This window comes from Panthera leo, chromosome A2 (assembly GCF_018350215.1).
Source record: "Panthera leo isolate Ple1 chromosome A2, P.leo_Ple1_pat1.1, whole genome shotgun sequence".
Taxonomy (NCBI): domain Eukaryota; kingdom Metazoa; phylum Chordata; class Mammalia; order Carnivora; family Felidae; genus Panthera; species Panthera leo.
The window spans coordinates 8,504,339-8,529,520 of NC_056680.1; the positions used below are offsets into that span (position 1 = coordinate 8,504,339).

Here is a 25,182-nt window from a genome sequence, read left to right on the forward strand (position 1 = left end):
AATACTCCAACTTTTCCTCCAGCCTCTCCCATCTCCTGAAGGTGTTTCCTATTGGCCAAAGCTAACAGGAAGTGGAAGGGCGGGAGATTCTGGGAAATGTAGTTTGCAGGACCCAGGGCAGAGCGGAAGAGAGTGAAGATAGGTGGGAAACAAGGGGAAAACGACCAACGCGCATGATGAAAGGCCTCCGCTTTCTGCTTCTAAGACTGATTGTGTAAACAGAGCCAAGTCGCTCCAGCCTGACCATGAGGGACCTTCAGCTCTTTGTCAAACCCTGCCCTTTACTTTTCTGGAAGAAGATGCTTCCCTTCTCAGTGTCTCCAATTTGATTTGGGTTCCAGAGGTCCCTCAAGTTGGTTCAATATCTCTTTCTTTTTTTTTTAAGTTTATTTATTTATTTTGAGTGTGTGTGTGTGAGAGAGAGAGAGAGAGAGAGAGCGAGCAGGGGAGGGGCAAAGAGAGAGAGAGAATCCCAAGCCAGTGCAGAGCCCGACTCGGGGCTCAAACTCACGAACCTCGAGATCATGACCTGAGCCCAAGTCAGATGGATGCTCAACCGACTGAGCCACCCAGGTCCCCAGTCTGTGAAAGAAAATCTTAAATATTCACAAAAAAACAAAAGAACTTGTCCAAAAAAACTCTTATATACCCATCACCTGGATTCAACAATCACCAAGAGCCCGACAGGTTTGCTTCATGATTCCTTTTTCCCCTTGAGGAAGTATTTAAAAATGGATCCCAGACAATGTCATTTCCCCCTTCGTACTTCAGTACACATCTCTAAAAGTGCGTACATTTGTGTCAACCCCAATGCTCTCATCGCACCTGACTAAATGTTTTTGTCCCCCCAAATTCCCATGTTAAACCAAATACCCATTTATTTTTAAGAGAGAAAGAGAGAGACAGACAGAGCGTGAGCAAGGGAGGGGCAGAGAGAGAGGGAGACAGAATCCAAAGCAGGCTCCAGGCTCCAAGCTGTCAGCACAGAGCCCGACGCGGGGCTCGAACCCACGGACCACGAGATCATGACCTGAGCCAAAGTCAGATGCTTAACCGACTGAGCCACCCAGGCGTCCCATGAGAACTTTTGAGATGTGCTGTCTTAGTAACTTTCAAATGTGAATTAGGGTATTATTAATTACAGCCCGCATGCTGTACGTTACATCCCCAGGACTTACACATTTGGTTTCTTGGAATCGGATCCAAATAACGTGCACACATCATGTCTTCTTGTCATGTCTCCTAAATCCCTTTTACTCAAATTAGAGCGTGCATTAAAATCCCCTGAAGATTCTGTTCAAGCACAGAGGCCGGCGGCCCCACCTCCCGGGCTTCTGACTCCAGATCCGGAGTGGGACCCAGGGCTCTGAATTCCAAACAAGTTCCCGGCCGGTGCGCCAGAACATGCGCAGAAAACCACTGTTCCGGATTCTTCCTCCTCGTCTCCAGTCCCACCAACCTTCGATTTGTGGCAGAAAGAGCGGGGAATACTGGGGAATGCCATGCCTTCTGGATTGACTCCTCAGTGCTGTTGTGGTCCCTTTATCTTCTTCCTCCCTCCCCCATATTTCCTGTAAGTCACTTGTTGCCAGCCCTGGCTGTCCCTTAGAACCTCCTGGAAGCTTTCACAAAATACCCAAGCCTGCACCCCCTCTCCACCTTCTGGTTTAATTGGATTGGGCGGGGCCTGGGACTCTGATTGAATTGGATTGGATTGGGCTGGGGACTCTTACATTTACCAGACGATTCTAAGGGGGTGGCTAGGGTCATTGCAGAGAATCAATAAGCGAAGGGCTTCATCCAATGACCTCAGCCACCTGGACCAGTTCTGTCACTGGGGATTCCAAAATGGCGGTTTCTCTCATCTTTCCATCCTTCCTTTGGGGGGATTTGGAGAAAGATAATATGAGCACGTGTGGTATGTGTTATTGCTGCAATCACTTCCCACTTCAGGAAAGGAGGCTCCCACTTTCCTCTGGAGCCAGCCCACCTCTCCGATTTCCATCCCTAAGCCTGTCGGGGCAAGTGGTCTCAGTCAGCCAATCAGAATGTTCCAGCTTTCTGTCCCATGTTCTGGTTCAGGCAAGGGACCCAAGCTGGTCAAGGATGCTCGGCTTGGGGACTTTGGATACGGTGCCCAGCTCCCATGAAGCTCACCTCGCCTCGTGAGGGCAAGGCTGCAGAGCAAAGGCACTGGGAGCGGCCGAGAATCCTGGGACGGTACGCAAGTCCCTGGACCCAGCTCACTCTTGAGCCCTGCAGTTCATACATTCACTCAACAAACATCTGTGGCGTGCTTGCTGTTAAGTCACAAATGAACCGTTTTTACTCGCAACACTTCTGGCACTGCGCGTGTGTGTGTGTGTGTGTGTGTGTGTGTGCGCGCGCGCGCGTGCACGTGTGGGGGTTTCACAACAAACAATTCTCTCCAAGGACCAACTGGGTGTCCTAGAGTTCAATTCCGACACTACCCAGAGTTTGAGGCAGATACCAAAAATGTAAAGACTCAGTCCCGCGAGACTGCCCCCACTTCAGACATCGGTTACAAGTATTGGGTCCCCAGGTGACCTCTACTGTCTGACTTGGCCCCCAACCCCAGGCAGAGGGTTCCGACGATCCCCCTTCCCTTTCAGGCTTCACAATTAGAATGACTCACAGAACTCAGTAAGTTTGTCAGTTACTATTGTTAATTAGGCAGTTAAAAAAAATTTTTTTTTAATGTTTTATTTATGTTTGAGAGAGAGACAGAGACAGAGTGCGAGCAGGGGAGGGGCAGAGAGAGAAAGAGGGAGACACAGAATCCGAAGCAGGCTCCAGGCTCTGAGCTGTCAGCACAGAGCCCGACGCGGGGCTCGAACTCACAACCCTGAGGGATCAAGACCCGAGCTGCGATCAAGAGTCAGAAGCTTAATGGACTGAGCCACCCAGGTGTCCCAAATGATGAAAGGGTATAAATCAGGAACAGCCTAATGGAAAAGACGCACCGGGCAAGGTATGGAGAAGGGGCGTGGGGCCTCTGTGTCCTCTGCAGGTGCGCCCCCCACCTCCCTAGCCCCTTAATTGGCCATTGGGGATGAACTCGATCTCCAGCTCGGGCCTGTCTCCCCTCCTGGGAGGTCAGGGTCTGGGCTCAGAGTTCCCACCCTCTCGTCTTGGCTTGTTCTTTCTGGAGACCAGCCTCCATCCCGAAGCATACAAAACACACTCTTATCACTCCAGAGATCCCAAGGGCTTTAGGAGCTGTGCGCCAGGAACCCCAGGACAAAGAGCTAATATTTCTTTTTTATTCTGTCAAACAGGAAATGAGCTGGGGGTGGTGGCGAAAAATGTTTAAAAATCCCTGCATTTGAGGAACTGTCATTGTATTGAAAGAGGCGCTTGTTTACGTTAAATAAGTAAATTGTATAGTTTCCATTCTAGGGGCTATGTGGAGAGGGACACAGGGAAATGGACATTAGAAATGCTGCAGAGACCCCTCTCTCTCTGCCCCTCCCCCGCTAGCACTCTGTCTCTCAAAAATAAGTAAACATTCAAAAAAAATTTTTTTTAAAAATGCTGCAGAGAGGTTACAGCACTAAACGCGGGGAGGGAAGGAAGAGGGAAAGGGGGTCAATGAGAAGGTGAGATTTGCACAAAGAGGGCTTGAGGGAGAGGAGCCATTTGACTTCAGGCAGGGGGCATAGCCAGTGCAAAGGCCCTGGGGCAGGGGCCTGGTGTGTTCAAATAGCAGCAAGGCCAATGTGACTGCAGCATTGCAAATGTGGGGGGCAGGTGGGAAGAGCTGAGGGAAGGGAAGTGACAGGTCAGATCATGCAGGACCTTGTGAGCCGCAAGGAAGACTTAGGCATTTACTCTGAGTGGGAGCCATGGAGGGTTCTGAGGAGAGGAGCAATCTGCCTCGACCCGGGTATTCACGGGCTCCCTCTGGCTGCAGCGGGGAGGACAGATGTCTTACCCTGCCCCCCGCCCCCCCCCCCCCCCCCCACCACACAGCAAACTTTCCAGGGCCCAGGTGGTGGGCACGAACCTTGGCTAGAGGCAGCCCCAGACCCGAGCCTCTCTAGCCTGATTCAGGTTCTGCTGCAGAACGCACGGCCCTCGACCAAGCATCTACTTGGCTGATTCAACCCCTCTCTTCCTGGAAACCACGTTTCACTAATGGAAATACAAGAACAAGGGCATCTGGGCATAACGGCTTTATTTTCTCTTGTGGATAAAAGTGCTCATCTTGCCGAGCGGACATCAAGGAATTGCTTACACAGGAGAACCACATCCAGTAAAACAAATGACCGAGCCGAGAGCTCCCTCCGTAGTGTTCCGGGATGGAGGCGAGAAGCCGGTTCGTGGCCTCTCCCGACTCCACTCTCCCCGGAGAAGCGGCTTTCCCGCGGCTTTTGGCTTCGTTTTGGTTTGTAAAACTCAACAAATCTCCATCCCCCTGCCCGTGATCTTTGAGGACATTGGTTGCGGTTCCCCAGAGACCATCGTGAGTTAAGCCTCCCACCTAAAATTATAAAATAACCACTTGCATTATTTTTAGAAGAAACAAGCCAAAAAAGAAAAAAAAAAAATCCCTCTCCTACATAAACCTAGTCTTGAGAAAACCCAGAGGCAGCTCGCTGTCTCAGGGCTACTCAAAGCTGAACTGTTCAAAAATCTTGTGTAAACACAAGGCTTAGCCCACGTCAGGTACAAGACACAGGTTGGTCCGTCCCTTTAGATAATAGCAGCCTGGTCCACTGTTTTTTTTTTTGTTGTTGTTGTTGTTTTCTGGCAGCAGCCTGAGAAAATGGGCTGGCCGACACACTCTTGATAGACCATGATGCATCTTAACAGGCTTTTTCCTACCTGCCTTCATTTCTCATTTACGCTAGAGCAACTAACATTTTTGACTCCTGCCCCGAACGTTCCCCAAACTCGCTGTGCGTGTTTCCAGAAACTTGTCCGTCTCACCCCTGTTGTCTGATGTGTTGGCTTACAAAGCTACCCTCGCTTTGAAAGCTCTAAGGGCAGCCCTCGGCAACGGGACGAACGGGGCCCTCTAGAAAGAAATTCAATCCACAGCTTCTATAAAGGGAAGAGCTAAGTCGAACTTCCAGCAGGAGGAGGCTGAGATCTTTAAGGCTCCAGGAAGTCATTTTGGTGTCAGGGGCTGGGAGTGGAATACGAACCATCTGTTCAGGCCATCCTCACAGGGCCTGTCAAGTTATGGGAGGTTAGTTGGTGTGCCGGGGCCCAAAGAGGTGCCATGCCACCGGAGTTCGGACTTCGGGGGGGGGGGGGGGGTAGGAGGGACACTGAGTTGGGGTGGGGGATGGAGGTCAAGATGTAGATCCTCCAACTGCACATAACCTCCCAGCAGGAGCCTCCCTGCCGGCTGGGGACCCCAGTCAACCGGGGAGACTGATTTCCAGCCCACCCCCATCAGCCTGCCCCTCCCGAGCTGTATCTGCGAATCCCATGTGGCAATAACCATTGCACAACGCTGCCTTCTTGCCTCTTCTGCCCAACCCCAAAGCCTCCCTTAGAGGGACGCCTCCATTTGTAGGAAGCGTCACATCACTGGGCCCCACCACTGATGTGACTCAGGAAATGGACTCTGGGTCCTCAAGGGTCCTTGGTGGGGAAGAGCCCAAGTCCTTCCGTCGGCAAGCCGCCAGCAAGAGCAGGCTATAGGAACATTGCTCAATTTCCTTTTCTAGCAGGATGTAGGATGTGGAAAGACCTTGCTTAAAACATCGCCGGCCAAACGGGGTCTGGGAGAGGCAGGTATGGGCAGGAGGGCCGGGGCTCCCGGCTCTGAGGCTAACTCCTGGCAAAAAGTCGCAGGCAGGAACACCCAGGGTTGGGCCATTCTCTGCCCAGCCTGATGCGGCCCATAGTTCTAGGATTCAATCCAGGGATCAGAGATCTAGCGAATAGAGTAAAACGGTGGCAGGGTTGTGGGTGATGTGGAATACTGGGGAAGCTCAGAAGGCACTTCTGGGGTCCCTGAAGCCGGCGGGGGGGCGGTGCTGGGGGGTGGGGCTCTGACTTCCTGTCTCTTTACAATGGGAAAACCTGCTTTAATACTGTGTTCACAGGCAGCCGATCTGCAGGCCAGAAGGGAAGGGTCTGTGCGGGCCAGAATCACCTCCCCGCCTTGGAAGCTTGAGGTGTGAGGAGGTTCACGGGCAGGCTTGGGACCACCCCGGGGGACCCTGAGAAAGGAGTCGCCTTCCACATCTCCGAGGGTGAACTCAGGACTCACACCGCAGGAGGAAGAAGACGAACGAACCAGCTTGTGAATTCCAGGCAATGCCCAACCCAGAATGGACGAGAACAACAGTTCTAACCCAGAAGGCACTGTGGATGCCCCTCCTCCAGACGGGGTGGGCCAGGCCGCCCTTGCTCCCTCCATTAAAATGGCTGAAAAGCAGCAAGCTCGCGCACGTCAACATCCCCGGACCCCGCCTGCCGTGCAGAGTCCCCAGGGTCTGGAGCTTATGATAAGGCTGCTTTGGGCAAGTTGGCGGCCATGGCGAGAAGACGAGCCATGCGGGAGTCGGGGCGGCTGACAGCTGTGGGGAGGGGAGGGGGTGCCCTGAGCTTAGAAACAGCCCTTGTGGCTCATGCCTCAGTCACAGTCCCTGCCGAGGCAGGAAGGGGTGGACAGGGGTTGGGGATCATCTCTAGCAGCTGCAGCCGCTGGGCTCGGGGGGTGGGGTGTCCCCCAAGGCCGGGCCTTTCCCGTTGCTGCCCGGGCTGGAGCTGGGTTCTAGGGACTCATTCATCTTCTCACAGATGACGTCCACCAGGCGCTCGAAGACCTGCTTCACGTTGATGTTCTCTTTGGCACTGGCCTCAAAGAACTCGAAACCTGGACGGACACAGGGTGGGAACACCAGTAAGCTCAGGCTGTGGCATCACCCAGGCACGGCTTCCGAGCCCAGGTCCGCCCTTCGTGCAGCCGTGGGACCTTGGCTGAGCGCCTCGATCTCTGGAAGCCTCCGTTTGCTCATCGGTAGGATGGGAACGACGCCGATGCTGATAAGACCTGTGGCGGCAGCCCCCCCGTGGGGACTATTCTAAGAATCTCCTTGTCACAAAGCAGTGGCCGCAGGTGACGTTCTGGTGCGCAGCAGGCACGCAAGGAATGGCAGGTTTCCCGGGGTCTGTGGGGTGTATGCGATGCATACCGTTCTTGACCCACAGAACGGGCTAAAGATGGTAATAAGGATAATACTAAATAACAATAATAATAATAATAATAATAAGCAGTGCTGACATTATCCTTACTATGGCAAGCGCTTTTCTCAGCATTTTCTGCAAACTGACTCATTTCATGATGCTCTGAGGTCCATGCTATTAGAGTCTATTTTACAAATGAGGAAACCAAGGCACAGAGAGGAAAAGCCACTCATCCGAAGGTATCACACGGCAGAGCTGGGATTCACACCCAGGCCGCCTGGCTTAAGTGACGATAGTTAATAAACATGAAATACATATTTTAGATCTAAATAAATAAATGATGACAAATATCCCTACGGTCCCACCTTGGGCCTCAGGAGGGAAGACACGCTGGTTGAGTCCTTCCGGGGAGGAGGACACGAGGGTCCTTGATATATATATTTTTTAACATTTATTCATTTTAGAGGAATGGAGAGACCGAGCATGAGTGGGCGAGGGGCAGAGAAAGAGGGAGACACAGAGTCCGATGCGGGGCTTGAATCCATGAACCGTGAGATCATGACCTGAGCCAAAGTCAGATGCTTAAGCGACTGAGCCACCCGGGCCCCCCAGGATTTTTTTTTTAGGATTTTATTTTTAAAGTAATCTCGACACCTAATGTGGGTTCAAACTTACAAGTCTAAGATCAAGAGTCGCATGCTCTACCAACTGAGCCAGCCAAGTGTCCCTGAATATATTCTTAGCATCAGAGTGACCAGCATACCTGTCTCTCATTTTAAAAAAGCTTGTCCTGGGGCACCTGGGTGGCTCAGTCGGTTAAGCATCCGACTTTTGATTTTTGGCTCAGGTCATGATCTCACGGTTCGGGGGTTTGAGCCCCACGTCGGGCTCTGTGCTGACAGTGTGGAGCCTGCTTGGGATCCTCTCTCTCCTTCTCTCTCTGCCCCTCCCCTGTTCCCTCTCTCTTTCTCTCAAAATAAATAAATACACTTGAAAAACAAAAAACAAAACAAAACGAAACTTGTCCTCCCAAACGTGGAAGGTAGTAAATATACTTTGGGGACTTGCCTGTCGTCCCTCGGCTACAAAAAGCGGCTGTCAACCTAAAAATAAGGGCGTACATGTACATGACAAGGCTTCCCGCACCCCGGAAGGCTGGCTCAGGCTCTGCCTAGGGGTCCCCGATATGTCCGCACCCACCACACCTGCCAAGTTGGGCCAGAGATTCAAACATCTACCATAGTATGCACACAGCACCGGGCAAACAGGCCTCTCTCCCAGCACCTGTCATGCCGCACTATAAAAATGTAATTGTAATTAAGTAATTACGTGTGTAATTACCCATTTACTATCCGTCTCCGCTACTGGAAGGCCAGCTCCAAGGTGGCAGGATTTCTGTCTGCCTCGTCGGGTGCCTGGCCCAGAGCAGGTGCTCAGAAACTACTTGCTGAATGAATGAATGCATGAATGGATGAACGAACGAATGACAGAGGCAGGGCATGAACTCAGATCTCTTACGCCAAGCCTCGTGATCATAAGTGTCACTCCACTCTCCTCCTAAGCAAGACTGGCATTTCCTTATCTGCGTGCAGCTCTGTCTCAAACAATCTTAGTTGTTTTTTTTTCTTAATACTTTTTTTTTTCTGATTATAAATATTCAGTGGAGAAATCCACTGAAGAAGTTAGAAACTCCCGAAAACTACCAAGACAGAAAAGCTACCTGTGATTTTATCATTGAGAAACAATTACTATTGGTCTCTTGATATTTAGCTTTCCGCTATATATTTTTTTAACATAAATACACAATCATTGGGGTTGGGTCTGCAGGGGGTATGTTTGCGTGTGTGTGCGTGCTTGCGCGTGTAGTTTTTTTATTCTTTTAAGTTTCGAGAGAGAGAGTGCAAGCAGGCGAGGGGCAGGGAGAAGAGAGAGGGAGAGAATCCCAAGCAGGGTCCGCGTTGTCAGCACAGAGCCCAACGCAGGGCTTGAACTCACGAACCGTGAGATCATGACCTGAACCGCAATCAAGAGTCAGATGCTTAACCGCTGAGCCATCCAGGTACCCCGTGTGTGTATTCTTTTCCCTACAAAACTGGGGTCAAATTCTGCCTCCTGCTCTGTATGCCAATATTTTAAACTTAATGCCAGATCAGACACCCCCGTCCCCCACTAGATGTTCTCTGCAAGGTGTGGGCAACATCCCCAAGTGTTCCAGCCCATGGCTGGGTCATAGCTGATTTTTCCCGGTTCCGGGCAAACTGGGGATCTAGTCCCCGGCAGCAAAAGCTGACTCCCCAGCATACCTGCAATTGAGAGCCAAAGCCAGAGCTCCCAGAAAACACAGGGAACAAAGGAGCAGGTTAAATGATACCGCGAGGGAGCAAAGAGGCAAATCTCAAATGGGAAATATTCCATAGAACAAAGACCCAGTTTGTCCAACAAACAGATGGTAAGAAGAAAAAAAAAAGAGAGAGAGAGAGGGGCACCCAGGTGGCTCAGTTGGTTAAGCGTCTGACTTCGGCTCAGGTCATGATCTCACGGTTTGTGGGTTCGAGCCCCACATCGGGCTCTGTGCTGACAGCTCAGAGTCCGGAGCCTGCTTCGGATTCTGTCTCTCTGCCCCTACCCCGCTTGTGCTCGGTTTCTCTGTGTCTCTCAAAAATAAATAAACATTAAAAAAAATTAAAAAATGACAGAGCTATAATTAAAAAGAGAGAGAGATAGAGAGAAAACCGTTCTAGTCCAAGGTCCCTGACCTTTCTCTGTAAAGGGCCAGATAGTAACTACTTTAGGATTTGCAGGTTGTTATATGGTGCCTAGAGTTTTTTGTACAAAGCATCAATAATAGTTCACAATCACGCTAGCTGAGATTCTGATACATTCTACGTGCGTGCCCGGCTGTGATATCTGCTTCGTAGGTCGTAACTCATTTAACCCCCGCGACAACTTGACGTGGTGAGGCTGTTATTAAATCCACTTCACACAAGAGGGAGTGCGGGCCCAGGGGGCTGAAGTCACCAACACAAGAGCACAAAGCGATCGAGAAATAATACGAGTTAACGTTCAAACGGGGCCGGTGTTGGCTTATTTCATCTTTCTAACAGCGCTAGGAAGTAGGCAGTTTTCACTCTGTTTCCCAGATGGAGAAATGGAAGCACAGAGAGGGGAGGCGATGTGTCCAAGGTCACACCGCTAGTGGGTTGCGTAATGGGATTCTAGCTCCTGAGTCTGGGTCCTTAACCCACCTTCCCCTACAGTGGTCACACCGTCTCCTGCAACGGGAGTCCTAGGCAGGGCTTAGAATACTAGAATACTCCAGGCCAGATTCCCTTTGAGCTTAAATTTCCATTTACCCGATTCAAAAAGGTAGGCTGAAAAAGCCCTCCTTCCATCCTAGTACCCTGGCCCCCAGTTCTCGGACACACACAGATCACTGCTGTGACTAGATCCTTATCCTCCTGGAGTTTCTTCAGGCAAACATAAATATATATTCTTATTCTTACCCTTTTTATACACTAATGCAGGGGTCAGAAAACTTTAAGTCACAGGCAAGATCTGGCCCATTGCCTATTTTTATAAACAAAGTTTCGATGACAATCAGACTCACTCATTCAGTTATTTTCTGTGGTAGCTTTCAAACAGAGCTGAGGGGCGACAGAGACCCTAAGGCTGAAAATATTTCCTATCTGGCCCTTTAAGAAAAGATTGGCTGATGGGGCACCTGGGTGGCTCAGGCGGTGGGTGTCCGACTCTAGATTTCGGCTCAGGTCATGATCTCTCAGGGTTGTGAGTCTAAGCCCTGTGCTGGGCTCCACACTGGGCTTGAAGCCTACGTAAGGGGCGCCTGGGTGGCTCAGTCAGTTAAAGCATCAGACTCCGGCTCAGGTCACGATCTCACAGTTCGTGAGTTAGAGCCCCGGGTCGGGCTCTATGCTGACCGCTCAGAGTCTGGAGCCTGCTTGGGATTTTGTGTCTCCCTATCTCTCTCTCTCTCTCTCTGCCCCTCCCCTGCTCACGCTCTGTCTCCCTCTCTCTCTCAGAAATAAATAAAACATTAAAAAATTAAAAACAGGGACACCTGGGTGGCTCAGTCAGTTAAGCATCTGACTTCAGCTCTGGTCATGATCTCGCGGTTCGGGAGTTCAAGCCCCGTGACGGGCTCTGAGCTGACAGCTTGGATCCTGGAGCCTGCTTCGAATTCTGTGTCTCCCTCTCTCTCTGCCCCTCCCCTGCTCACACTCTGTCTCTCTCTCTCTCTCTCTTTCAAGAATAAATAAACATTAAATAAAATGTAAAACATAGATAAGTAAAGTTAAAAAATGACGACAACAACAACACTTGCTGAGCCGCCGACTAAAGGAAGCAGCCAAGCCCATTTTTCCACAGTAAGCATATAGCCCAGAGATCTTGCCAGAGCAGAGCATAAGGAAAGTGCTCGCCCTTTTTCACAGCTGTGTTGTATTCCACAACGTGACTATACTTTATGCTTGGCTGCTTCCCCCACCGTGAGACATTTAAAAGGTTACCGAGGTTCCCCTCCTGCCAACAGCGCTGTGACTCGATATCCTTGCCACTTCCCACATGCGTGAGATGTTTGTAGGATACATTTCCAGGAGTGTTTTGCGGCAGGGAGGTGGGGAATACCTGTAACTGAACTCTCTGAAATGAAATGCGCATTTAGTTTCATTTAACATATGGCTATTTTTCCTAGCAGATCCTCAAAGGGCAAAGGGTTGCTGACTGCGGTTGGACCTGGAACCCAAGGGCGGGGACTGGGGTTTGGTCTGAGGGGTCCGGGGCCTGGGGCCCAGGCTGGGCACTAACCAAGGTCATCAGCGAGCCTCCGGCCGTCCTCAGTAGGCACAACACGCTCATCCTCCAGGTCGCACTTGTTCCCCACGAGGATGACCTGCGCGTTGTCCCAGGAGTAGGTCTTGATCTGAGTGGCCCTGTGGAGTGCGAGGGCCATTAGGCTAGAGATTGAGGGTCAGGGGGAGAGGGCGAAGGTCAGGGTGTCGGTGGTCAGCAAGCACTCACCAGTCCTGCACAGCGGTGAAGGACTCCTGGTTGGCAACATCATACATGAGCAGGAAGCCCATGGCGCCGCGGTAGTAGGCCGTGGTGATCGTGCGGTAGCGCTCCTGGCCCGCCGTGTCCTAGGACCACAGCAGGGTCAGGCGGCTAGGTGCTACTCTGCTCCCCACCCCACCCCCGCAGGGTCCCAAGCGGGGCACCGCCCCGTGCTCATAGCCCCGGTCTGCCGGAAGACGTGGCCTTGCCCCTGAGGAATTGCCAGTCTGAGACGTCAGTGCCTCCCACAGACTCGTAAGCTCCCTCGACCTCGTCTCCAAGACCAACGTGGCGACCAGGGTCAGAGAGCGCCATCTTGACGCAGACACCCCGGGGCTCAATACCATGACAATCATCACCAGCAGCCTCGCTGGGAGGGAGAGCATCTCCGAAGAGTGCAGAGGCTCAGCGGGGGGACCCTGGGTGTGCCCCTGCGATGGTACCCAAACCTCTGCCCCGCTGGTCACCAGGACATCTAACCTGCCTTGGATTGGCACTGTCTGCCCCTCAGACCCCACAGGGCAGGGCCTACCCCCCTCATCTTGATGAATTCATCTGTGGGAGGCCGGACCCCGGTGCCAGGCTGAGACCGGGTCGAGCAACGGCTCCCTGTTGACTCAGCCTGGCACCGGGGTCCGGCCTCCCACATTCATCTCATAGACACTATCCCCCTCCTCTTCACCTCTACCCCAAGCCCCCTCCCCAACCCTGGACCCCTCCCCACAGCCCCACACCCTACAATGGACATCCTCGGAGGAACCCCAGGCCCTCCCGGCCCGCAGACAGACTCCTGTCCTTCGCCACAGACCCACAGCAGCCGCCCGGCCCACCCAGATCTGCAGCTTGATCCTCTTGTCATGGCGATAGACCGTCTTGACCTTGAAGTCAATGCCCACGGTGCTGACGAAGGCAGGTGTGAAGGAGTCGTCCGCGTAGCGGAACAGGAAGGACGTCTTGCCCACGCTGCTGTTGCCGATAAGTAGCAGCTTAAACATGTAGTCGAAGTTCTGGTCTGCTGCATCCCGTGGGCCTGTGGGGGGGTCTCCGGCCGATGCCATCTTGGCAGAGAGCCTGCTGGGGGCGGAAGGGCTGTCGCCCTGCAGAACAATAAAACACCAGGAATGGCTGCGGTGTATACACCGGACCTGGATTCAAATCCTCCCTCTGCCACTTGGAGGCTAAGCGGCCTCCGACGCGTCACTTGCTGTCCGTGGGCCTCAGTGTCCTCGTCTGGAAAATGGGGACGTTTATCAAGTGCAAGGGCCCAGGTTGTAGGGGGCACATGGAGTGCCTCCTGTGGCCACTGAGGAACCAGACCCTGCAGAAGGCGCAGGTGTGGACTTTGCCCCACAGTGAGCAGCTGGCTGGGCCCAGGTGTGAGATGGGGGGGGAGGGGGGGGCTGCCAGCTGGTGGATAGAGCCCCCCCCCCCCCGCCCCGCTCCCGGGCCTGGGTGTTGACTTTGGCAGGGACACCTGCCGTGACACCCCCCTCCAAAGCTGGGTTTAACCCCCTCCCTGACCTCCACGGGGAGGGGGGATTTCAGCGGACACAGTCCAGGCTTAAAGCCCAGATCTACCCCCAAATGGGTACTGCCACCTTCTGTTTGTCAAAGGGGTGGGCCCGTCTCCCTCCGGGCAGGGCTGACTCACCCGGGCCCCAGCCCCAGCCTGCAGAGGCTGCAGTGACAGTCCCCAACTCCAAGGAAGCCACACAATAAGAACCCTACCACCACCCCTCCACCCCTGATCCTGCCTTTCCTGGCAATCTGTCCCCACAGCTGGGCTGCTTCAGCTGCGTCAGGGACCCTCCCTCAGCCCTCACTGCCTCCCTAGGCCTCAGTTTCCCCAGCTGTCTATGGCTACTCCCTGAGCTACACAAGGAGGCGATCCAGGAGGCCTGGTTGAAAGGAAGGCACCCGGGCGGAGGAACCCTTAGCAAAGCTATTTCTCAACTGCCTGTGGGGCTTTTTTCCATTTTAAAAGAGGACCGAACCTGTGCGCTTTCCTGCCCAGCCCTCGGGGCCCCACCCGGTGTTCCGGGAGAACGAGTTCGAGGAGGGGAAGACAAGTGGCAGGAAACCTTTCCCCATGCTGGGCAGGGCCGCCAGGCTGGGGCCCTTACCCCACCCCCCAGCCCCAGCCCACCTGTCAGCCTGTGCCACCTCTTCCTGACCATCCGCCCACCCTCGCTCACGCCTGGCACTAGATGGGGGTCCCCGGAGGGCCCGGCCTTGTCCCTCTGCTGGATTCGGGGCGCCCCCGCCGGTGCAGGGGGGCTCAGGAGCTTCCTCCCATCACCATATGGTCCCATCTCCGGTTCCCAGCTGGACTCTCCGCCCCGCCCGCGCCCCACTAGCGCTCCCCGGGGAGCCCAGCTGGGTGGGGGCGAGGGAAGAGGCGTTCTCCCTCCGTTCGCCTTTGTTCCCGGGGCCCCGGGCCCTCCCTCTAACCCCCGGCCCCCCAGACCTGCTGGGAAGCGGATGTACGGGGCAGGCTACGCTCCCTCCGAAGGGGTCACCTCGCGTGGCGGAGGCGCTACCCGCGGGCGTTCGTCCTCCGAACTCGCTGCGGCCCGGCCCCCGCCCCGACGCCGACCCCTCAAGCCGCCGCCGCTGCCACCGCCGCTGCCCGCAGCCACCCGGATCCCGCGCCGGCTCCGCCCAGGCGGGGGAGGAGGGGCCGCTCCCCGGAGAGGGCGGGGCGGGGCCGAGTCCGGGGCGGGGCTTGTAAAAGCCGGGGCCGTGAGGCGGCGGGGAGGGGGTAGCAGAGGCTGGAAGCGGCCCTAGGCTTGGAGCAGTCTAGAGCCCTCCCGTCACCAATAAACTTCTCGTTTTTCCTGACTATATGTAGAGCGCCTACTACGTGCACAGAAGGGAAGAGCGTGGATTCTGGAGTCGGGTTCGAATCCCCGCTCCATCAATGTCTAGTTCTGTTCCACTTTGGACGTGTTCCTTAACCCCGCGGGCCCGGTTCCCCAACCGTCCAGGGGTCCATAACAAGAGTCCCTACCGCACAGCGCTGCGTGAAGGCTCTGATCGGAGACAGTGTTTGTAAAGTGCAAAGCCTGACCCTAAAGCCGGCTAGTCCCTGCGAAATACACTTCCGGGCCCTTAGAATTAAAACCTTTTACAGATAAGGAAATGGAGGTTCAGAGCCCGGCAGTCCCTTGCGGGACACACTTGGCATCCAGGCCCAGCCGAGGCCCCAGAGTTTTTCTTCAAGCCATGAGAGGATCTGCAGGCTTTGCTGGGATCCATACCCCAGTAACTGCACCTGAAGCCACTTCTCCGGGTCCCCTGTTGCTTCCAGGAACAGTAGTAGCTCCCTCTCAGGGCTATCACGAGTGGGTCGGGCATGCACGATTCAGGAAGGGCCTCGTGGGATCAGTGACAAGCAGTCCCCAAATCTCCATGGCACGCAACATCCAAAGCGTGCTTCTCACTCACCCTGGTCATTGTGGTGAAGGGGAAAATGTGGCTAACCGTGCACGGGCTCCCACGCCCGTGACTCTTCACATTTCCGTGGCTTTGGCAAGTCCTGTGGCCGTCCCCGATGTCAGGGGGGTGGGAAATACGATTGTTCCCTAGGGATCAGAACCAGCCATTGTTACAATAAGACACGGTTTGTGCAACGGTCGGCGCCGTGTCCGGCACACGGAAGAGCCCAGTCAATGGGCCCTGTTATGGGAAGAGCTTGGGGGCTGTGATGGTAACATCCCGAATCATCAGGCCACGTGAAGGAGGCAGCGAGGCTCTACCCTGGCCCCCCCCTCTGCCAGCTTTCCGGTTGGGAGAAAAATGACAGCAGCCGTTTCCAAAGAAGTGTTTATTGACACCGGGGCCCTGAGCAGGGCCAGAGAGGCAGCGGGTGCTACAGGCGACTGAGGCCCAGGGCGAGGCCCGCCAGACACAGCCCGTTGCTCAGGACGCAGCCCAGGTTGCACATGGAGGACAGGCCATGGTAGCGGAAAAAGATCTGGCGGAGGACACCGTACTTGGGGTCCTGTCCCCGCAGCTGGCGGTAGGGGTCGGGGCCCTGGTGGCTGCCGGGCACCTCCCCGCCCAGGCCCCGCTCCTTCTCCACCGCGTGCAGGGCCCACATGGCGGCCGTGGTGCGGGGCTCTAGCCAGCGGGCGTTGATGGTGGACAGCGTGAGGCTCAGGAACAGCAGGAAGAGCTGGCGGGGTGGTGGAAGGGCAAGGTGAGTCATGCGCAGGAGGCAGGAGGGGTCCCCCTGCGTCCTTAGAAGCCCAGAGCGGGGTGGGAGACAGCATTAGGTCAAAGCGAAGGCCTCCCTCTCCTTCCCCGAACCCAGTCTAGAGGCCCCAAACAGAGCTCTGGCTCTCAAACCCTTGAGGCCAGCAGCTCCTAAGGAAAGGCTCTATCACTGTCTCCTCTGTTCCCCCCAACACCTTCTGAGCCTCTCCTCCTCTGATACCCAGACTGGAAGTTTCCACAACACAGCCTTGTCTCCTCCCTTCCTGTTCCCCCAAACTGGGGGCATCTCAGGGCAGAACCTCTCTTTCCCAAACAGAGACAGAACACCATAACCCTCCCCCCCCACCCAAAGAGAGACTAAGACGGGGTCCATCTCCTCTGTGAACCCCGCCCAGACTCCAGAAGCCGAGACTGGGCCCACAGGGAGTGAAGCGAAAGTCCTGTAAGTTCTAGTCACAGATAGTCCTGCCCTGTCTCAGTGGGATTATTCTGGAAACCTTTGTCAGGCCTCACCTGCCTACAGCTGCGGAACATAATGGGGGGCAGGGGGAGGGCAGGATAGAGAAATATGAGATGCAGAGACGGTTCCCTGCCTGGTGGCTGGGAAAAAGTGTGGATGGGAGTGGGGAACTGTAAATTCCCAGTCGGGCTGGTTTTTAAACAATGAGCTGGGGTCACTGCCCCAACCCAGCTGAGTCACCACAACTTGGCCACAGGCCTAGCCAGGGAAAAGAGAGGGAGCAGCAGCCAGCAGAGAGACGCTGGGGGATAGACAGGGCTACTAGTGATGGTTGTGCAGGCTGTGCACTGCTCAAGGGTGTCCAGAGCCCAGCTTTGTACCCACCAGGAAGGTGCAGATGCTTGTTTTTTGTTTTTGTTTTTGTTTTTAGTTCTCACAAAGGTATAGCCATAGGTGCTCAGTGGGGTCTTGGGAACGAGTCTCCAGAGGGCAGTGGAGCCCAAGCCCGCATACCTGGCTGGCTTCCCAGAATGTGAGCTGAGCCCAGGCATGTTGTGGAGCCAAGATGCAGAGGTTGATGAAGGCACAGCCCATGGAGATGTGAAAGTAGAAAGGGAAGAGTTTGCTCTGCACGAGGCCGAAGGTATGTCGGGGCAGGCTCCGGAAAAGCAGGAAGCCTGTGGGGTACAAGGGACCACACTCCTGTTAGGACGGTTCCAGGTCCCCCCCCCCCAATTCCTGTCTCCACCCCGGGCACCCATGATGTCCAGGTGGAGGGTGCCTACCTGAGACGAAGGTCACCCACATTTGCATGCCCCAGGCCCCTGACAAGACCAGTAGATGGACCATCTTAATCAGGCTTCCTGGATTCCCATTTTCCTCCATCCTGCAGGCCTGGGAAAGAGGCACCGGGTGGCTCAGAATTTTACCTTTGCCCCATGGCCTTCAGCCTGTGAGCCTGCTCAAGGCCAGGGTCACCGCCAACCCAGCAGAGATCAAGGGATACCAGCCCGGGGAATGGGAGTGGGGAGGACCCAGAACAGTCCTGTGACAACCTCCAACCCCATCTCTCCAAATGTCAGCCTTCAAGATCTCAGGCTCTCTGGACCCCAGCATCCACGCCGCCTCCGAAAGCTGAAAATTTCAGTTAGGCCCAGGAGTACAAATTCACAGCCCTGGGTATTCAGAGGTCTTCCTAGTGATTCCCCCCAATCAGCTCAGGGACCTAATTGTGACAGTAAAGACCCCTGTTCTCATCTCAGGAGCCCGGATATCACTACGAAGATCCCCATAGCACCCCCGGAGATCCCGTCGAATCCTGGGAAACCTCAAATCTCATCCCGAGGACACCGACCCTACCACTGCACCCAGACCTCAACCCGCAGCACCCAGGAGTCCGAGAACAGAGGCACCCAGGCCGTATCTCGTAGGGCAGGTGGCCTGGGCTTGCTACCTCACTCCCGCGCTCCTAGGTGGCCCGCAGACCTCGTCAGCCACCTCTCAAGAATTCATCCCGCCTCCCAGCGAAGTCCGAAGCCAATTGGATCTTAGATCTGCCGCCCCCCGCACCACCCTCTTGGATATTGACTAATCGATTAGCGGAAACCAGCCTGGAATCCCGCCCCGTCGACTAGATTTTATCCAATTACACCGCGGCTCCTAAGATCGGCGGAAGCAGGAAGGCGCCAATGAGGCCTTTGGCTGCATCGGAGGGGGCGGAGCTAAAATGTCAGCCACACCCCTCTCTGTGACTCTACCTTTAGGCTTTGCGCGTTTTAATGCGATGGTGTCCCCACGGGATCAAATTTCAGCGTCACAGCTGGGGACTGGCTTTGCGGTCCCTGAGGGGAGAGCATGAGCAGGTGGTATGTGGTAGGTGGGGGTGGAAGGGGGTAGGGAGCCAGGAGGGCGCAGGATTCTCGGTCCGGAGGGCGGGGCTCAGGCTAATGACCCCGCCCCCTTCCCCCAAGAATTCTCCCGGAGACAGCAGGAGAAACAGATGATGTGGGAGGGGTAGGAGGAAGGTTATGGGGAAGGGAGGGGGGCTCGACTGGGGACCTGCCCGCAGTTGGGGCTCAGAAATGCATCTTTCCTTTTTCCCTTCAAGCCTCCCAGGGCTCCTATGGTTTCCCAGGTTCTCAGCGTGACGTGGGAGGACAGTTGCCCACTACTGTATGTCAGGCACTGGCATAGATTAATTTACTTAATCACAATAACCCAGCAAGGTGGATAGTATGACATCCCATTTTTATAGCTGGGGACGCCGAGGCATGGAGAGAGGTTCAATAACTCCAACATCACACAGCCAGGAAGGGGCAGAGCTAGGATTCGAACCCAGGTCACCCAGCTGGAGAGTCTCCTCGCTTAATCATCATGCTCTGCTGCCTCTGGAAGTGCGGGCCTCCCGAGACAGTGATTCTTGAAGGGGTAGCCTAGAACATTTCGGGCAGAAGAAAAGCTCCTATATCGCAAAATGGGTATAAAGACCCAGTGAGTGCTTATGGTGGTGCCCAGCACTCAGTGCGGTGCTCAGAAAATATGAGCTTAAAAAAAAAAAAAAGACTAAGGAAGATTTTACAAAGCAAATGCTGAGTAGAGTTGTGAAGGGCATAGAGGAGTCTTTTAGGAGGACTGGGCCAGAGGAAGGGCACCAGCCAGCCCAGCAAGGGCAGAAGGAAAAGCCCTAGAGTGTGGGCTTTTTGGCTGAATGTGACTCAGGACAGAATGCCTTTCACCTGCGAGTTTTTCCAGGCAGATCTGCCCCAGGTCTCCATCTGTACCAGCCCTGACAACACTGGAATGTTGAACAGGGGGCATGAATGTGAGACCGAGAGTTGTGTTTTTAAACTGCCCTGCTTGGCTTTCAGCGCCTTGCTTGAGCTGCCCTGCTAACCTCCCGCTTCCTCTTGGACCCTACCTTAGCCATCCTGAATTTACCAGCACAGAGCACGCGGTTCCACACCTCCATGCTTTTGGAACACGCTCTTCCCTGCCGGGAATGCCCTTCCTTTAGTGCCCGATGCCAAGATCCTTTTTTGCTTTTAGGCTCTTCCGAGGCCTCACTTTCTCCTGTGGGGGGGTCTTCTGGATCCTTCTCACTACCCAGCCAATGCCTGGGGCTGGGATCATCTTTCATCCAGCTTCTGCTCCTGCCATAACTGGGAGGCCTTGGGTTCAGGGCTGAGGCCTCTCTGGGGTATTAGGGAAGGTCTGGGGGTGTCAGGACATGGGGGCTGGTCTCAGGGCAGCCCCCTGTCCCCCCCTTGTTGAAGCGACCCTCTCCTGGCTGGCCTACCCCAGGACCCTGACTACTCTCTGCCCTGCTCCTCATCTCCCTTGCCCTCCAACGTGTGTGTGCCTGCTAACAGGAAGTGTGACAAGTACTGGGGTTTGTTGAGGCACTTCCCTAGGGCTGGGGAGCTGGGAGGGGCTGGAGGGCTCTGGGTTGGCCCCAGAAAGCCCTCAGCCCCTCATTCTCCCACCCCCACCCTCTGTTCAGACTCTTCCTCAGACAAGACCTTGGACTATACCATTCACTGGTCCAGGACCCCAGAGCCAGAGATCTTGGGGCCAGCTGCTTCTGAGAACACAGTGCGGAGTATAGACTGGAGGCCTGGGAGGGACTCAGGGCCTCAGTTGTGTGGGTCTCCTCTCATCCAGACCCCAGACTCACAGGAGCAGTGTAATGACCAGGACCTGAAGAGGCATCACAGCGTCGCTAAGGTCACCCCCACCCGGGGAAACCCCTCCTGGCCACACCACAGTCTACTGCTCCGGGACTTAGGGAGGGAGCCATGGGGGAGGGGGAGGGGTCCTCCTCAAGATGTGTGTCTTCAGCACCCAGAACAGCACCCGGTGCTCAGCCGGCCCACACTAAAAATGTCTTTTTTTTTTTTTTTTTTTTTTTAATTTATTTTTGGGACAGAGAGAGACAGAGCATGAACGGGGGAGGGGCAGAGAGAGAGGGAGACACAGAATCGGAAACAGGCTCCAGGCTCCGAGCCATCAGCCCAGAGCCTGACGCGGGGCTCGAACTCACGGACCGCGAGATCGTGACCTGGCTGAAGTCGGACGCTTAACCGACTGCGCCACCCAGGCGCCCCTCTTTTTTTTTTTTTTTAATGTTTATTTATTTCTGAGACAGAGAAAGACAGAGGATGAGTGGGGGAGGGGCAGAGAGAGCGGGAGACAATCCGAAGCAGGCTCCAGGCTCTGAGCTGTCAGCACAGAGCCCGACACGGGGCTCGAACTCACAGACCGCGAGATCATGACCCGAGCCAAAGTCGGACCCTCAACCGACTGAGCCACCCAGGCGCCCCAAAAATGTCTTAAATGAGTGGATGAAGGGATGAATGGAAGGGACGCAAGATTGTTTCTTTGTGGGGTCTTGTCTGTGATTGTGTCTATGGTGGTGGTTGTGGTCGTGCGTCTGAGATGGAGGCGGGTGGATGCCCTGGGTTTTACCACCTGGCGGGCATGGCTGTGTCCGAGCTTGTGTGGCTGTAGCTGTGTTTCAATGATCGTGCGTGGTTGTGCTTCGGGGCTGCTGGAGCTCCCCACAGGCATGGCCTATGTCATTTGCCCCTAAGGAGGAGGGCCGTTGCCTGAGCCCAAGCCAGGGACGGGGCTCTGCAGGCGTGTGCTGTCATACAGGGGCAGCCCCCGGGCGTGCGCAAGTAGGGGACAAGCCACACAAGTATACCTCTGACCGTGTGTGGGCCGGTCAGGGGGTGGGGGTGGGGTGGGCGGTGGTGCGCACAGGTGCATAGAGGCAGCTTTGCCTGCACGCAGGGTCCGGGACACCCAGCACTCAGCAGACCCAATTCACGCCCAGCCCCACACACAATGGGTTGGGGTGAGCAAGGAGAAACACAGAGATGAATTTCTACTGCCCTCATGTCCCTGTTTCCTAGAAGCCCTTGGAGGCCAGCTCTCCCAAAGTCAAAGGTGAGAAACCTCCCTCCCAACACGACCGTGTGTGGAAGATCTGCCAGGTCCTACCTCCACCCTCTGCCCTGGCCTGGGAGGAGCCACGCCATTGCTGGCCACTTATCCCTGCCCCAGCATCAGCTGGAGTTTTGCCCCTGACCTTGTCCCGCACGCCTGCCTCTCTACCTCAGCCTCCAAAGACCCTAGCTCTTTACTTTGCCCCTGCCCCTCGCTCTCCCCTGAGTTTCTGCTGACCCCTGACCCCACCTTGCCCCCGCCCCCACCCCTCCTGGCCTTGGCTGACTCTTACCTCTGCTCATAGTTAAGTCCACCATGATGATTCCCGACTCCCAGAAGCACCTGCGATGCGAGCTGGAGTCACTCAAGAGCCAGCTACAGGCCCAGACCAAGGTGTGAGCCACCTCTGCCCCGCCCTCAGCAACCTCTGGCCCTGTTCTCCCGCTCCCTGCCCCTGTCCCCAAGCCCCACCTCTTCCTCGCAGGCTTTCGAGTTCCTAAACCACTCCGTGACCATGTTGGAGAAGGAGAGCTGCCTGCAGCAAATCAAGATCCAACAGCTTGAAGGTGAGGACTGGCCAAGGGTCAAAGTCAGGCTGGGGGCTGGTCCTGTTGAGGTCAGCTGGGTTAGCCCAAGGTGAAAGAAGTTGGGCGAGTCTAGGGTCAGGGTCAGGGTCAGGGTCTGGCCGGGGATAGGGCAAGCTGGGTTCAAAGCTGGGCGCAGGCGTGGATGGGGCTCAGTCAAGATCCCAGTCTCATCTGCAGAGGTGCTGAGCCCCATGAGCCGCCAGGCAGAGAAGGAGCGACACAGGTGGGGCGCGGAGCAGGGACGGCAGGAGCTGTATGGGGCCCTGGCTCAAGGCCTGCAAGGGCTACAGAGGACCCTGCGTGACGGTGAGGAGGTAGAGAGGGCCCGCACCACTCGCTGTCTGCAGCTGCTGGCCCAGGAGATCCGGGACAGGTGGGCAACATCAGGAGGGCAGGTGGGAGATGGCTGTGGGGGGAGGCTCAGGGAGAAGGAACCGAAGGTGGGATGAGGCGGGTGGGAGAGGCCTGAGTAAGGGGGACTAGGACTCTGGAAGGCTTGGAGAACAGACGAGGGGATGAGGAGGCAGTGAAGCAATGGGGGGGGGGGGGTGGAAGGGTGTGTGGGAAGCTGGAGGCCAGAAGGCAGGGAAGACAGGAAGCTGGAGATGGGATGGGGAGAGAGAGCAGAGGATCAGGAAACTGGAGGTGACCTGGGAAACCGGAGGGAGGAGAGGCTGAGGGTATGGGAGTAGAGTATGGGAGGCCAGAGGGGCAGAAGGCGGGAGACGGAGGCCAGGCAGCAAGAGGCTGAGGCAACGGGAGGCCGGAGGTCAGGAGGCGAGGACGAGGGGGAAGGATTGGAGGTGGGGGAGTAGCCGTAGGAGGGGCAAAGTGGGCTGGCAGGTTGCGGGAAGGGGCAGACCCTGGGGGGGTGTGGGGGGGTGGTTGACCAGATGGGAACATGGGAGTTGGAGGCTTGAGGAGTCAGGCTGGCAAACGGGAGGGCAGAAGGCCAGGAAATAGGAGGCCGAAGGCTGAGCAGGGACTGTGGGTCTAGGCTGCACTGTCCCCTCAGCAAGAAGTTCCTGTGGGAGGAGCTGGAACTGGTGCGGGAGGAGGTGACCTTCATCTATCAGAAGCTCCGTGAGTGCCCGGAGCCCACAGCCAGGAGGGGGGGTCCTTCTGCAGCTCTGGCCCCCCTGAGTCCCCTCCCCCCCACAGAGGCTCAGGAGGACGAGATCACGGAGAACCTGATGAACATCCAGAAGGTGCAGAAGACACAGGTGAAGTGCCGCAAGGTGAGCGGAGAGGACGGGACCCTGTGGGAGTTGGGGGCAGGGGGAATCTCTGTCGGCCTCCTCCATAGGACTGGGCCTGGAAGGTCTGGGTTCAAATCTCAGCTCTGCCACTTACTGCTCTGTGACTGTGGTCAAACCACTTCATCTCTCTGGGCCTCAGTTTCCCCATCCATATAATGGGCATAACAGTCCCTCCCTACCTGAAGGAGTAGCTGCGTGAACCGAATGTTAAACACTTTGAGGGCAGCCTGACGTGTAATACACAGTGAGCGTTTTTCACCATGGTCTTTGTTAGTATTATTGTACTAACTAACATCCCCCGCCCCCCACCCCCACCTCGGCCCCAGGTCCTGACCAAGATGAAGCAGCAGGGGCATGAGACCTCCGACTGGCCGGAGACTGAGGAGATGCCACCAGGAGGCAGTGGCTCCTGGAGGGGTGACCTCCAAAAGGAGCTGAGTGACATATGGTGACGCCCTGCTCCCACCTAACCTCTGACTCCTGACCCTCACCGCCCCCCCTGCCCTCCCACCAGTCAGATCAAGCAGCGACCACCAGAACCCGGAACCCACCTGAGTCCAGACGTCCCTCTCCTCCCAGGACTCACCTCTACCCGTGTCCCCACCATGGCCCTCCTGCCCCAGCCCTGAGCAGCCTGGAGTCCGCCAGGGCCCCCACCTCCCCATCTCCCTGCAGGTCCGCCGTGCACTTGCTGCAGAACTCCTTTGATGGCTTCACCATGTCCGCAGGGGGCTCCCCCAGGGACTGGAACCTCAGGGGTGAGGGGGGATGAGATGCCCTCTGGGGCGGGGGGGGGGCAGCTGTGGGGGGTTCCTTCTCCAGTTACACACATAGAGGTCACGTTCAGAGGCCGTGTTCAGGGGCCACATCTGTTGGATCTTGTTCTAGGGTCGTATTAAGGATTTCCATCCAGGGGTCACTCAGGGTTGCTGGGATCTTTTTAAAAGATCAGTGGGGTAAAATTCAGGGGTCACTGAGGTCATACTTTGGTATCGCGTTGGCTCACATTCAAGTGGCATAATCAAGGGCCACTGGCCCCTGATCATGATGCCACTCAAGGGTCACATTCAGGGCTCGTGGGTAAAAGGCCAGAATTGCACCTGCCCCTCCTGCAGGCTACAAGGGGCACCGATGCCTGAGCCCTCTGTTCCCCTCCTGGGACTCGGACTCAGACTCAGACCAGAACCCTTCCCAGCCACCGTTCAACAAGAGCCACTCCTTCCCACCTGGTGCGGATCCCCCCTTGCCTCACCCCACCCTTCCCCTCTTGGCCCCCCCTGGAATGGACCCTCCCAGCTCCCAACCGGGGCATTGGCTCCCTGACCTCCAGCCCTGAGGTCCTCTGGGCTAAGCCGGGCCCTGACCCTACTCTCTCTCCACAGCCTGAGCAGCCGGGACTGCTCTCCCTGAAGACCCCTCCAGAGAGAAAATAAACTAGCCAAGACCTTCTTCCACCTGTGGACTTGCTCCT

At 55.7% G+C, this 25,182-nt stretch overlaps 3 protein-coding genes and 1 non-coding gene across 19 annotated transcripts; 1 reads left to right on the plus strand and 3 right to left on the minus strand.

Annotated features, from left to right (window-relative positions):
• Positions 1-987: 987 nt before the first annotated feature.
• Positions 988-1,072, minus strand: TRNAQ-UUG. The gene has a single exon. It is a non-coding gene; the product is annotated as a tRNA-Gln (tRNA).
• Positions 1,073-4,181: 3,109 nt separating this feature from the next.
• RAB3D (RAB3D, member RAS oncogene family) lies at positions 4,182-14,868 on the minus strand. The gene is made up of 5 exons (XM_042928473.1): positions 14,708-14,868; positions 13,071-13,337; positions 12,208-12,326; positions 11,995-12,119; positions 4,182-6,859 (listed from the first exon to the last, which is right to left on the minus strand). The coding sequence occupies exons 2-5, from the start codon at positions 13,296-13,298 to the stop codon at positions 6,672-6,674; spliced, it is 660 nt and encodes a 219-aa protein (XP_042784407.1). The 5' UTR covers positions 13,299-13,337; positions 14,708-14,868; the 3' UTR covers positions 4,182-6,671.
• A 1,183-nt stretch (positions 14,869-16,051) lies between these two features.
• On the minus strand, positions 16,052-18,642 carry TMEM205 (transmembrane protein 205). 7 transcript variants are annotated; one of them, XM_042928495.1, is made up of 4 exons: positions 18,568-18,642; positions 17,704-17,812; positions 17,432-17,595; positions 16,052-16,417 (listed from the first exon to the last, which is right to left on the minus strand). In XM_042928495.1, exons 2-4 carry the CDS (start codon positions 17,801-17,803, stop codon positions 16,112-16,114), a joined length of 570 nt encoding a protein of 189 aa, XP_042784429.1. In that variant the 5' UTR covers positions 17,804-17,812; positions 18,568-18,642; the 3' UTR covers positions 16,052-16,111. The 7 variants fall into 7 exon arrangements, with proteins under 7 accessions (XP_042784429.1, XP_042784426.1, XP_042784425.1 ...); XM_042928492.1 differs by having other exon boundaries at positions 18,529-18,607; XM_042928491.1 differs by lacking the exon at positions 18,568-18,642 and adding an exon at positions 18,372-18,514.
• Positions 18,643-18,665: 23 nt separating this feature from the next.
• Positions 18,666-25,165, plus strand: CCDC159 (coiled-coil domain containing 159). 10 transcript variants are annotated; one of them, XM_042928479.1, is made up of 13 exons: positions 18,694-18,783; positions 20,191-20,306; positions 20,418-20,641; positions 21,832-21,865; positions 22,170-22,258; positions 22,350-22,431; positions 22,618-22,825; positions 23,450-23,535; positions 23,614-23,690; positions 24,038-24,159; positions 24,387-24,469; positions 24,827-24,940; positions 25,094-25,165. In XM_042928479.1, exons 1-13 carry the CDS (start codon positions 18,773-18,775, stop codon positions 25,096-25,098), a joined length of 1,251 nt encoding a protein of 416 aa, XP_042784413.1. In that variant the 5' UTR covers positions 18,694-18,772; the 3' UTR covers positions 25,099-25,165. The 10 variants fall into 10 exon arrangements, with proteins under 10 accessions (XP_042784421.1, XP_042784413.1, XP_042784420.1 ...); XM_042928486.1 differs by having other exon boundaries at positions 24,440-24,469; XM_042928484.1 differs by having other exon boundaries at positions 23,468-23,535.
• The last annotated feature ends 17 nt before the right edge of the window (positions 25,166-25,182 follow it).

Bases quoted from the DNA above. Each gene is read 5' to 3' on its own strand.
- RAB3D (XM_042928473.1), bottom strand. From the start codon at position 13,298: ATGGCATCGGCCGGAGACCCCCCCACAGGCCCACGGGATGCAGCAGAC. The intron at 12,120-12,207 runs GTGAGTGCTTGC...CGCACTCCACAG, and splicing joins TTCACCGCTGTGCAGGACTG to GGCCACTCAGATCAAGACCT. The intron at 6,860-11,994 runs GTTAGTGCCCAG...GTGTCCGTCCAG, and splicing joins GAGGCTCGCTGATGACCTTG to GTTTCGAGTTCTTTGAGGCC.
- TMEM205 (XM_042928490.1), bottom strand. The intron at 17,596-17,703 runs GTAGGCACCCTC...TGTACCCCACAG, and splicing joins GTGGGTGACCTTCGTCTCAG to GCTTCCTGCTTTTCCGGAGC. The intron at 16,418-17,431 runs GTATGCGGGCTT...CCACCCCGCCAG, and splicing joins CATTCTGGGAAGCCAGCCAG to CTCTTCCTGCTGTTCCTGAG.
- CCDC159 (XM_042928479.1), top strand. The intron at 20,307-20,417 runs GTTTGTTGAGGC...CCCTCTGTTCAG, and splicing joins GAAGTGTGACAAGTACTGGG to ACTCTTCCTCAGACAAGACC. The intron at 21,866-22,169 runs GTGAGAAACCTC...CTCTGCTCATAG, and splicing joins CAGCTCTCCCAAAGTCAAAG to TTAAGTCCACCATGATGATT.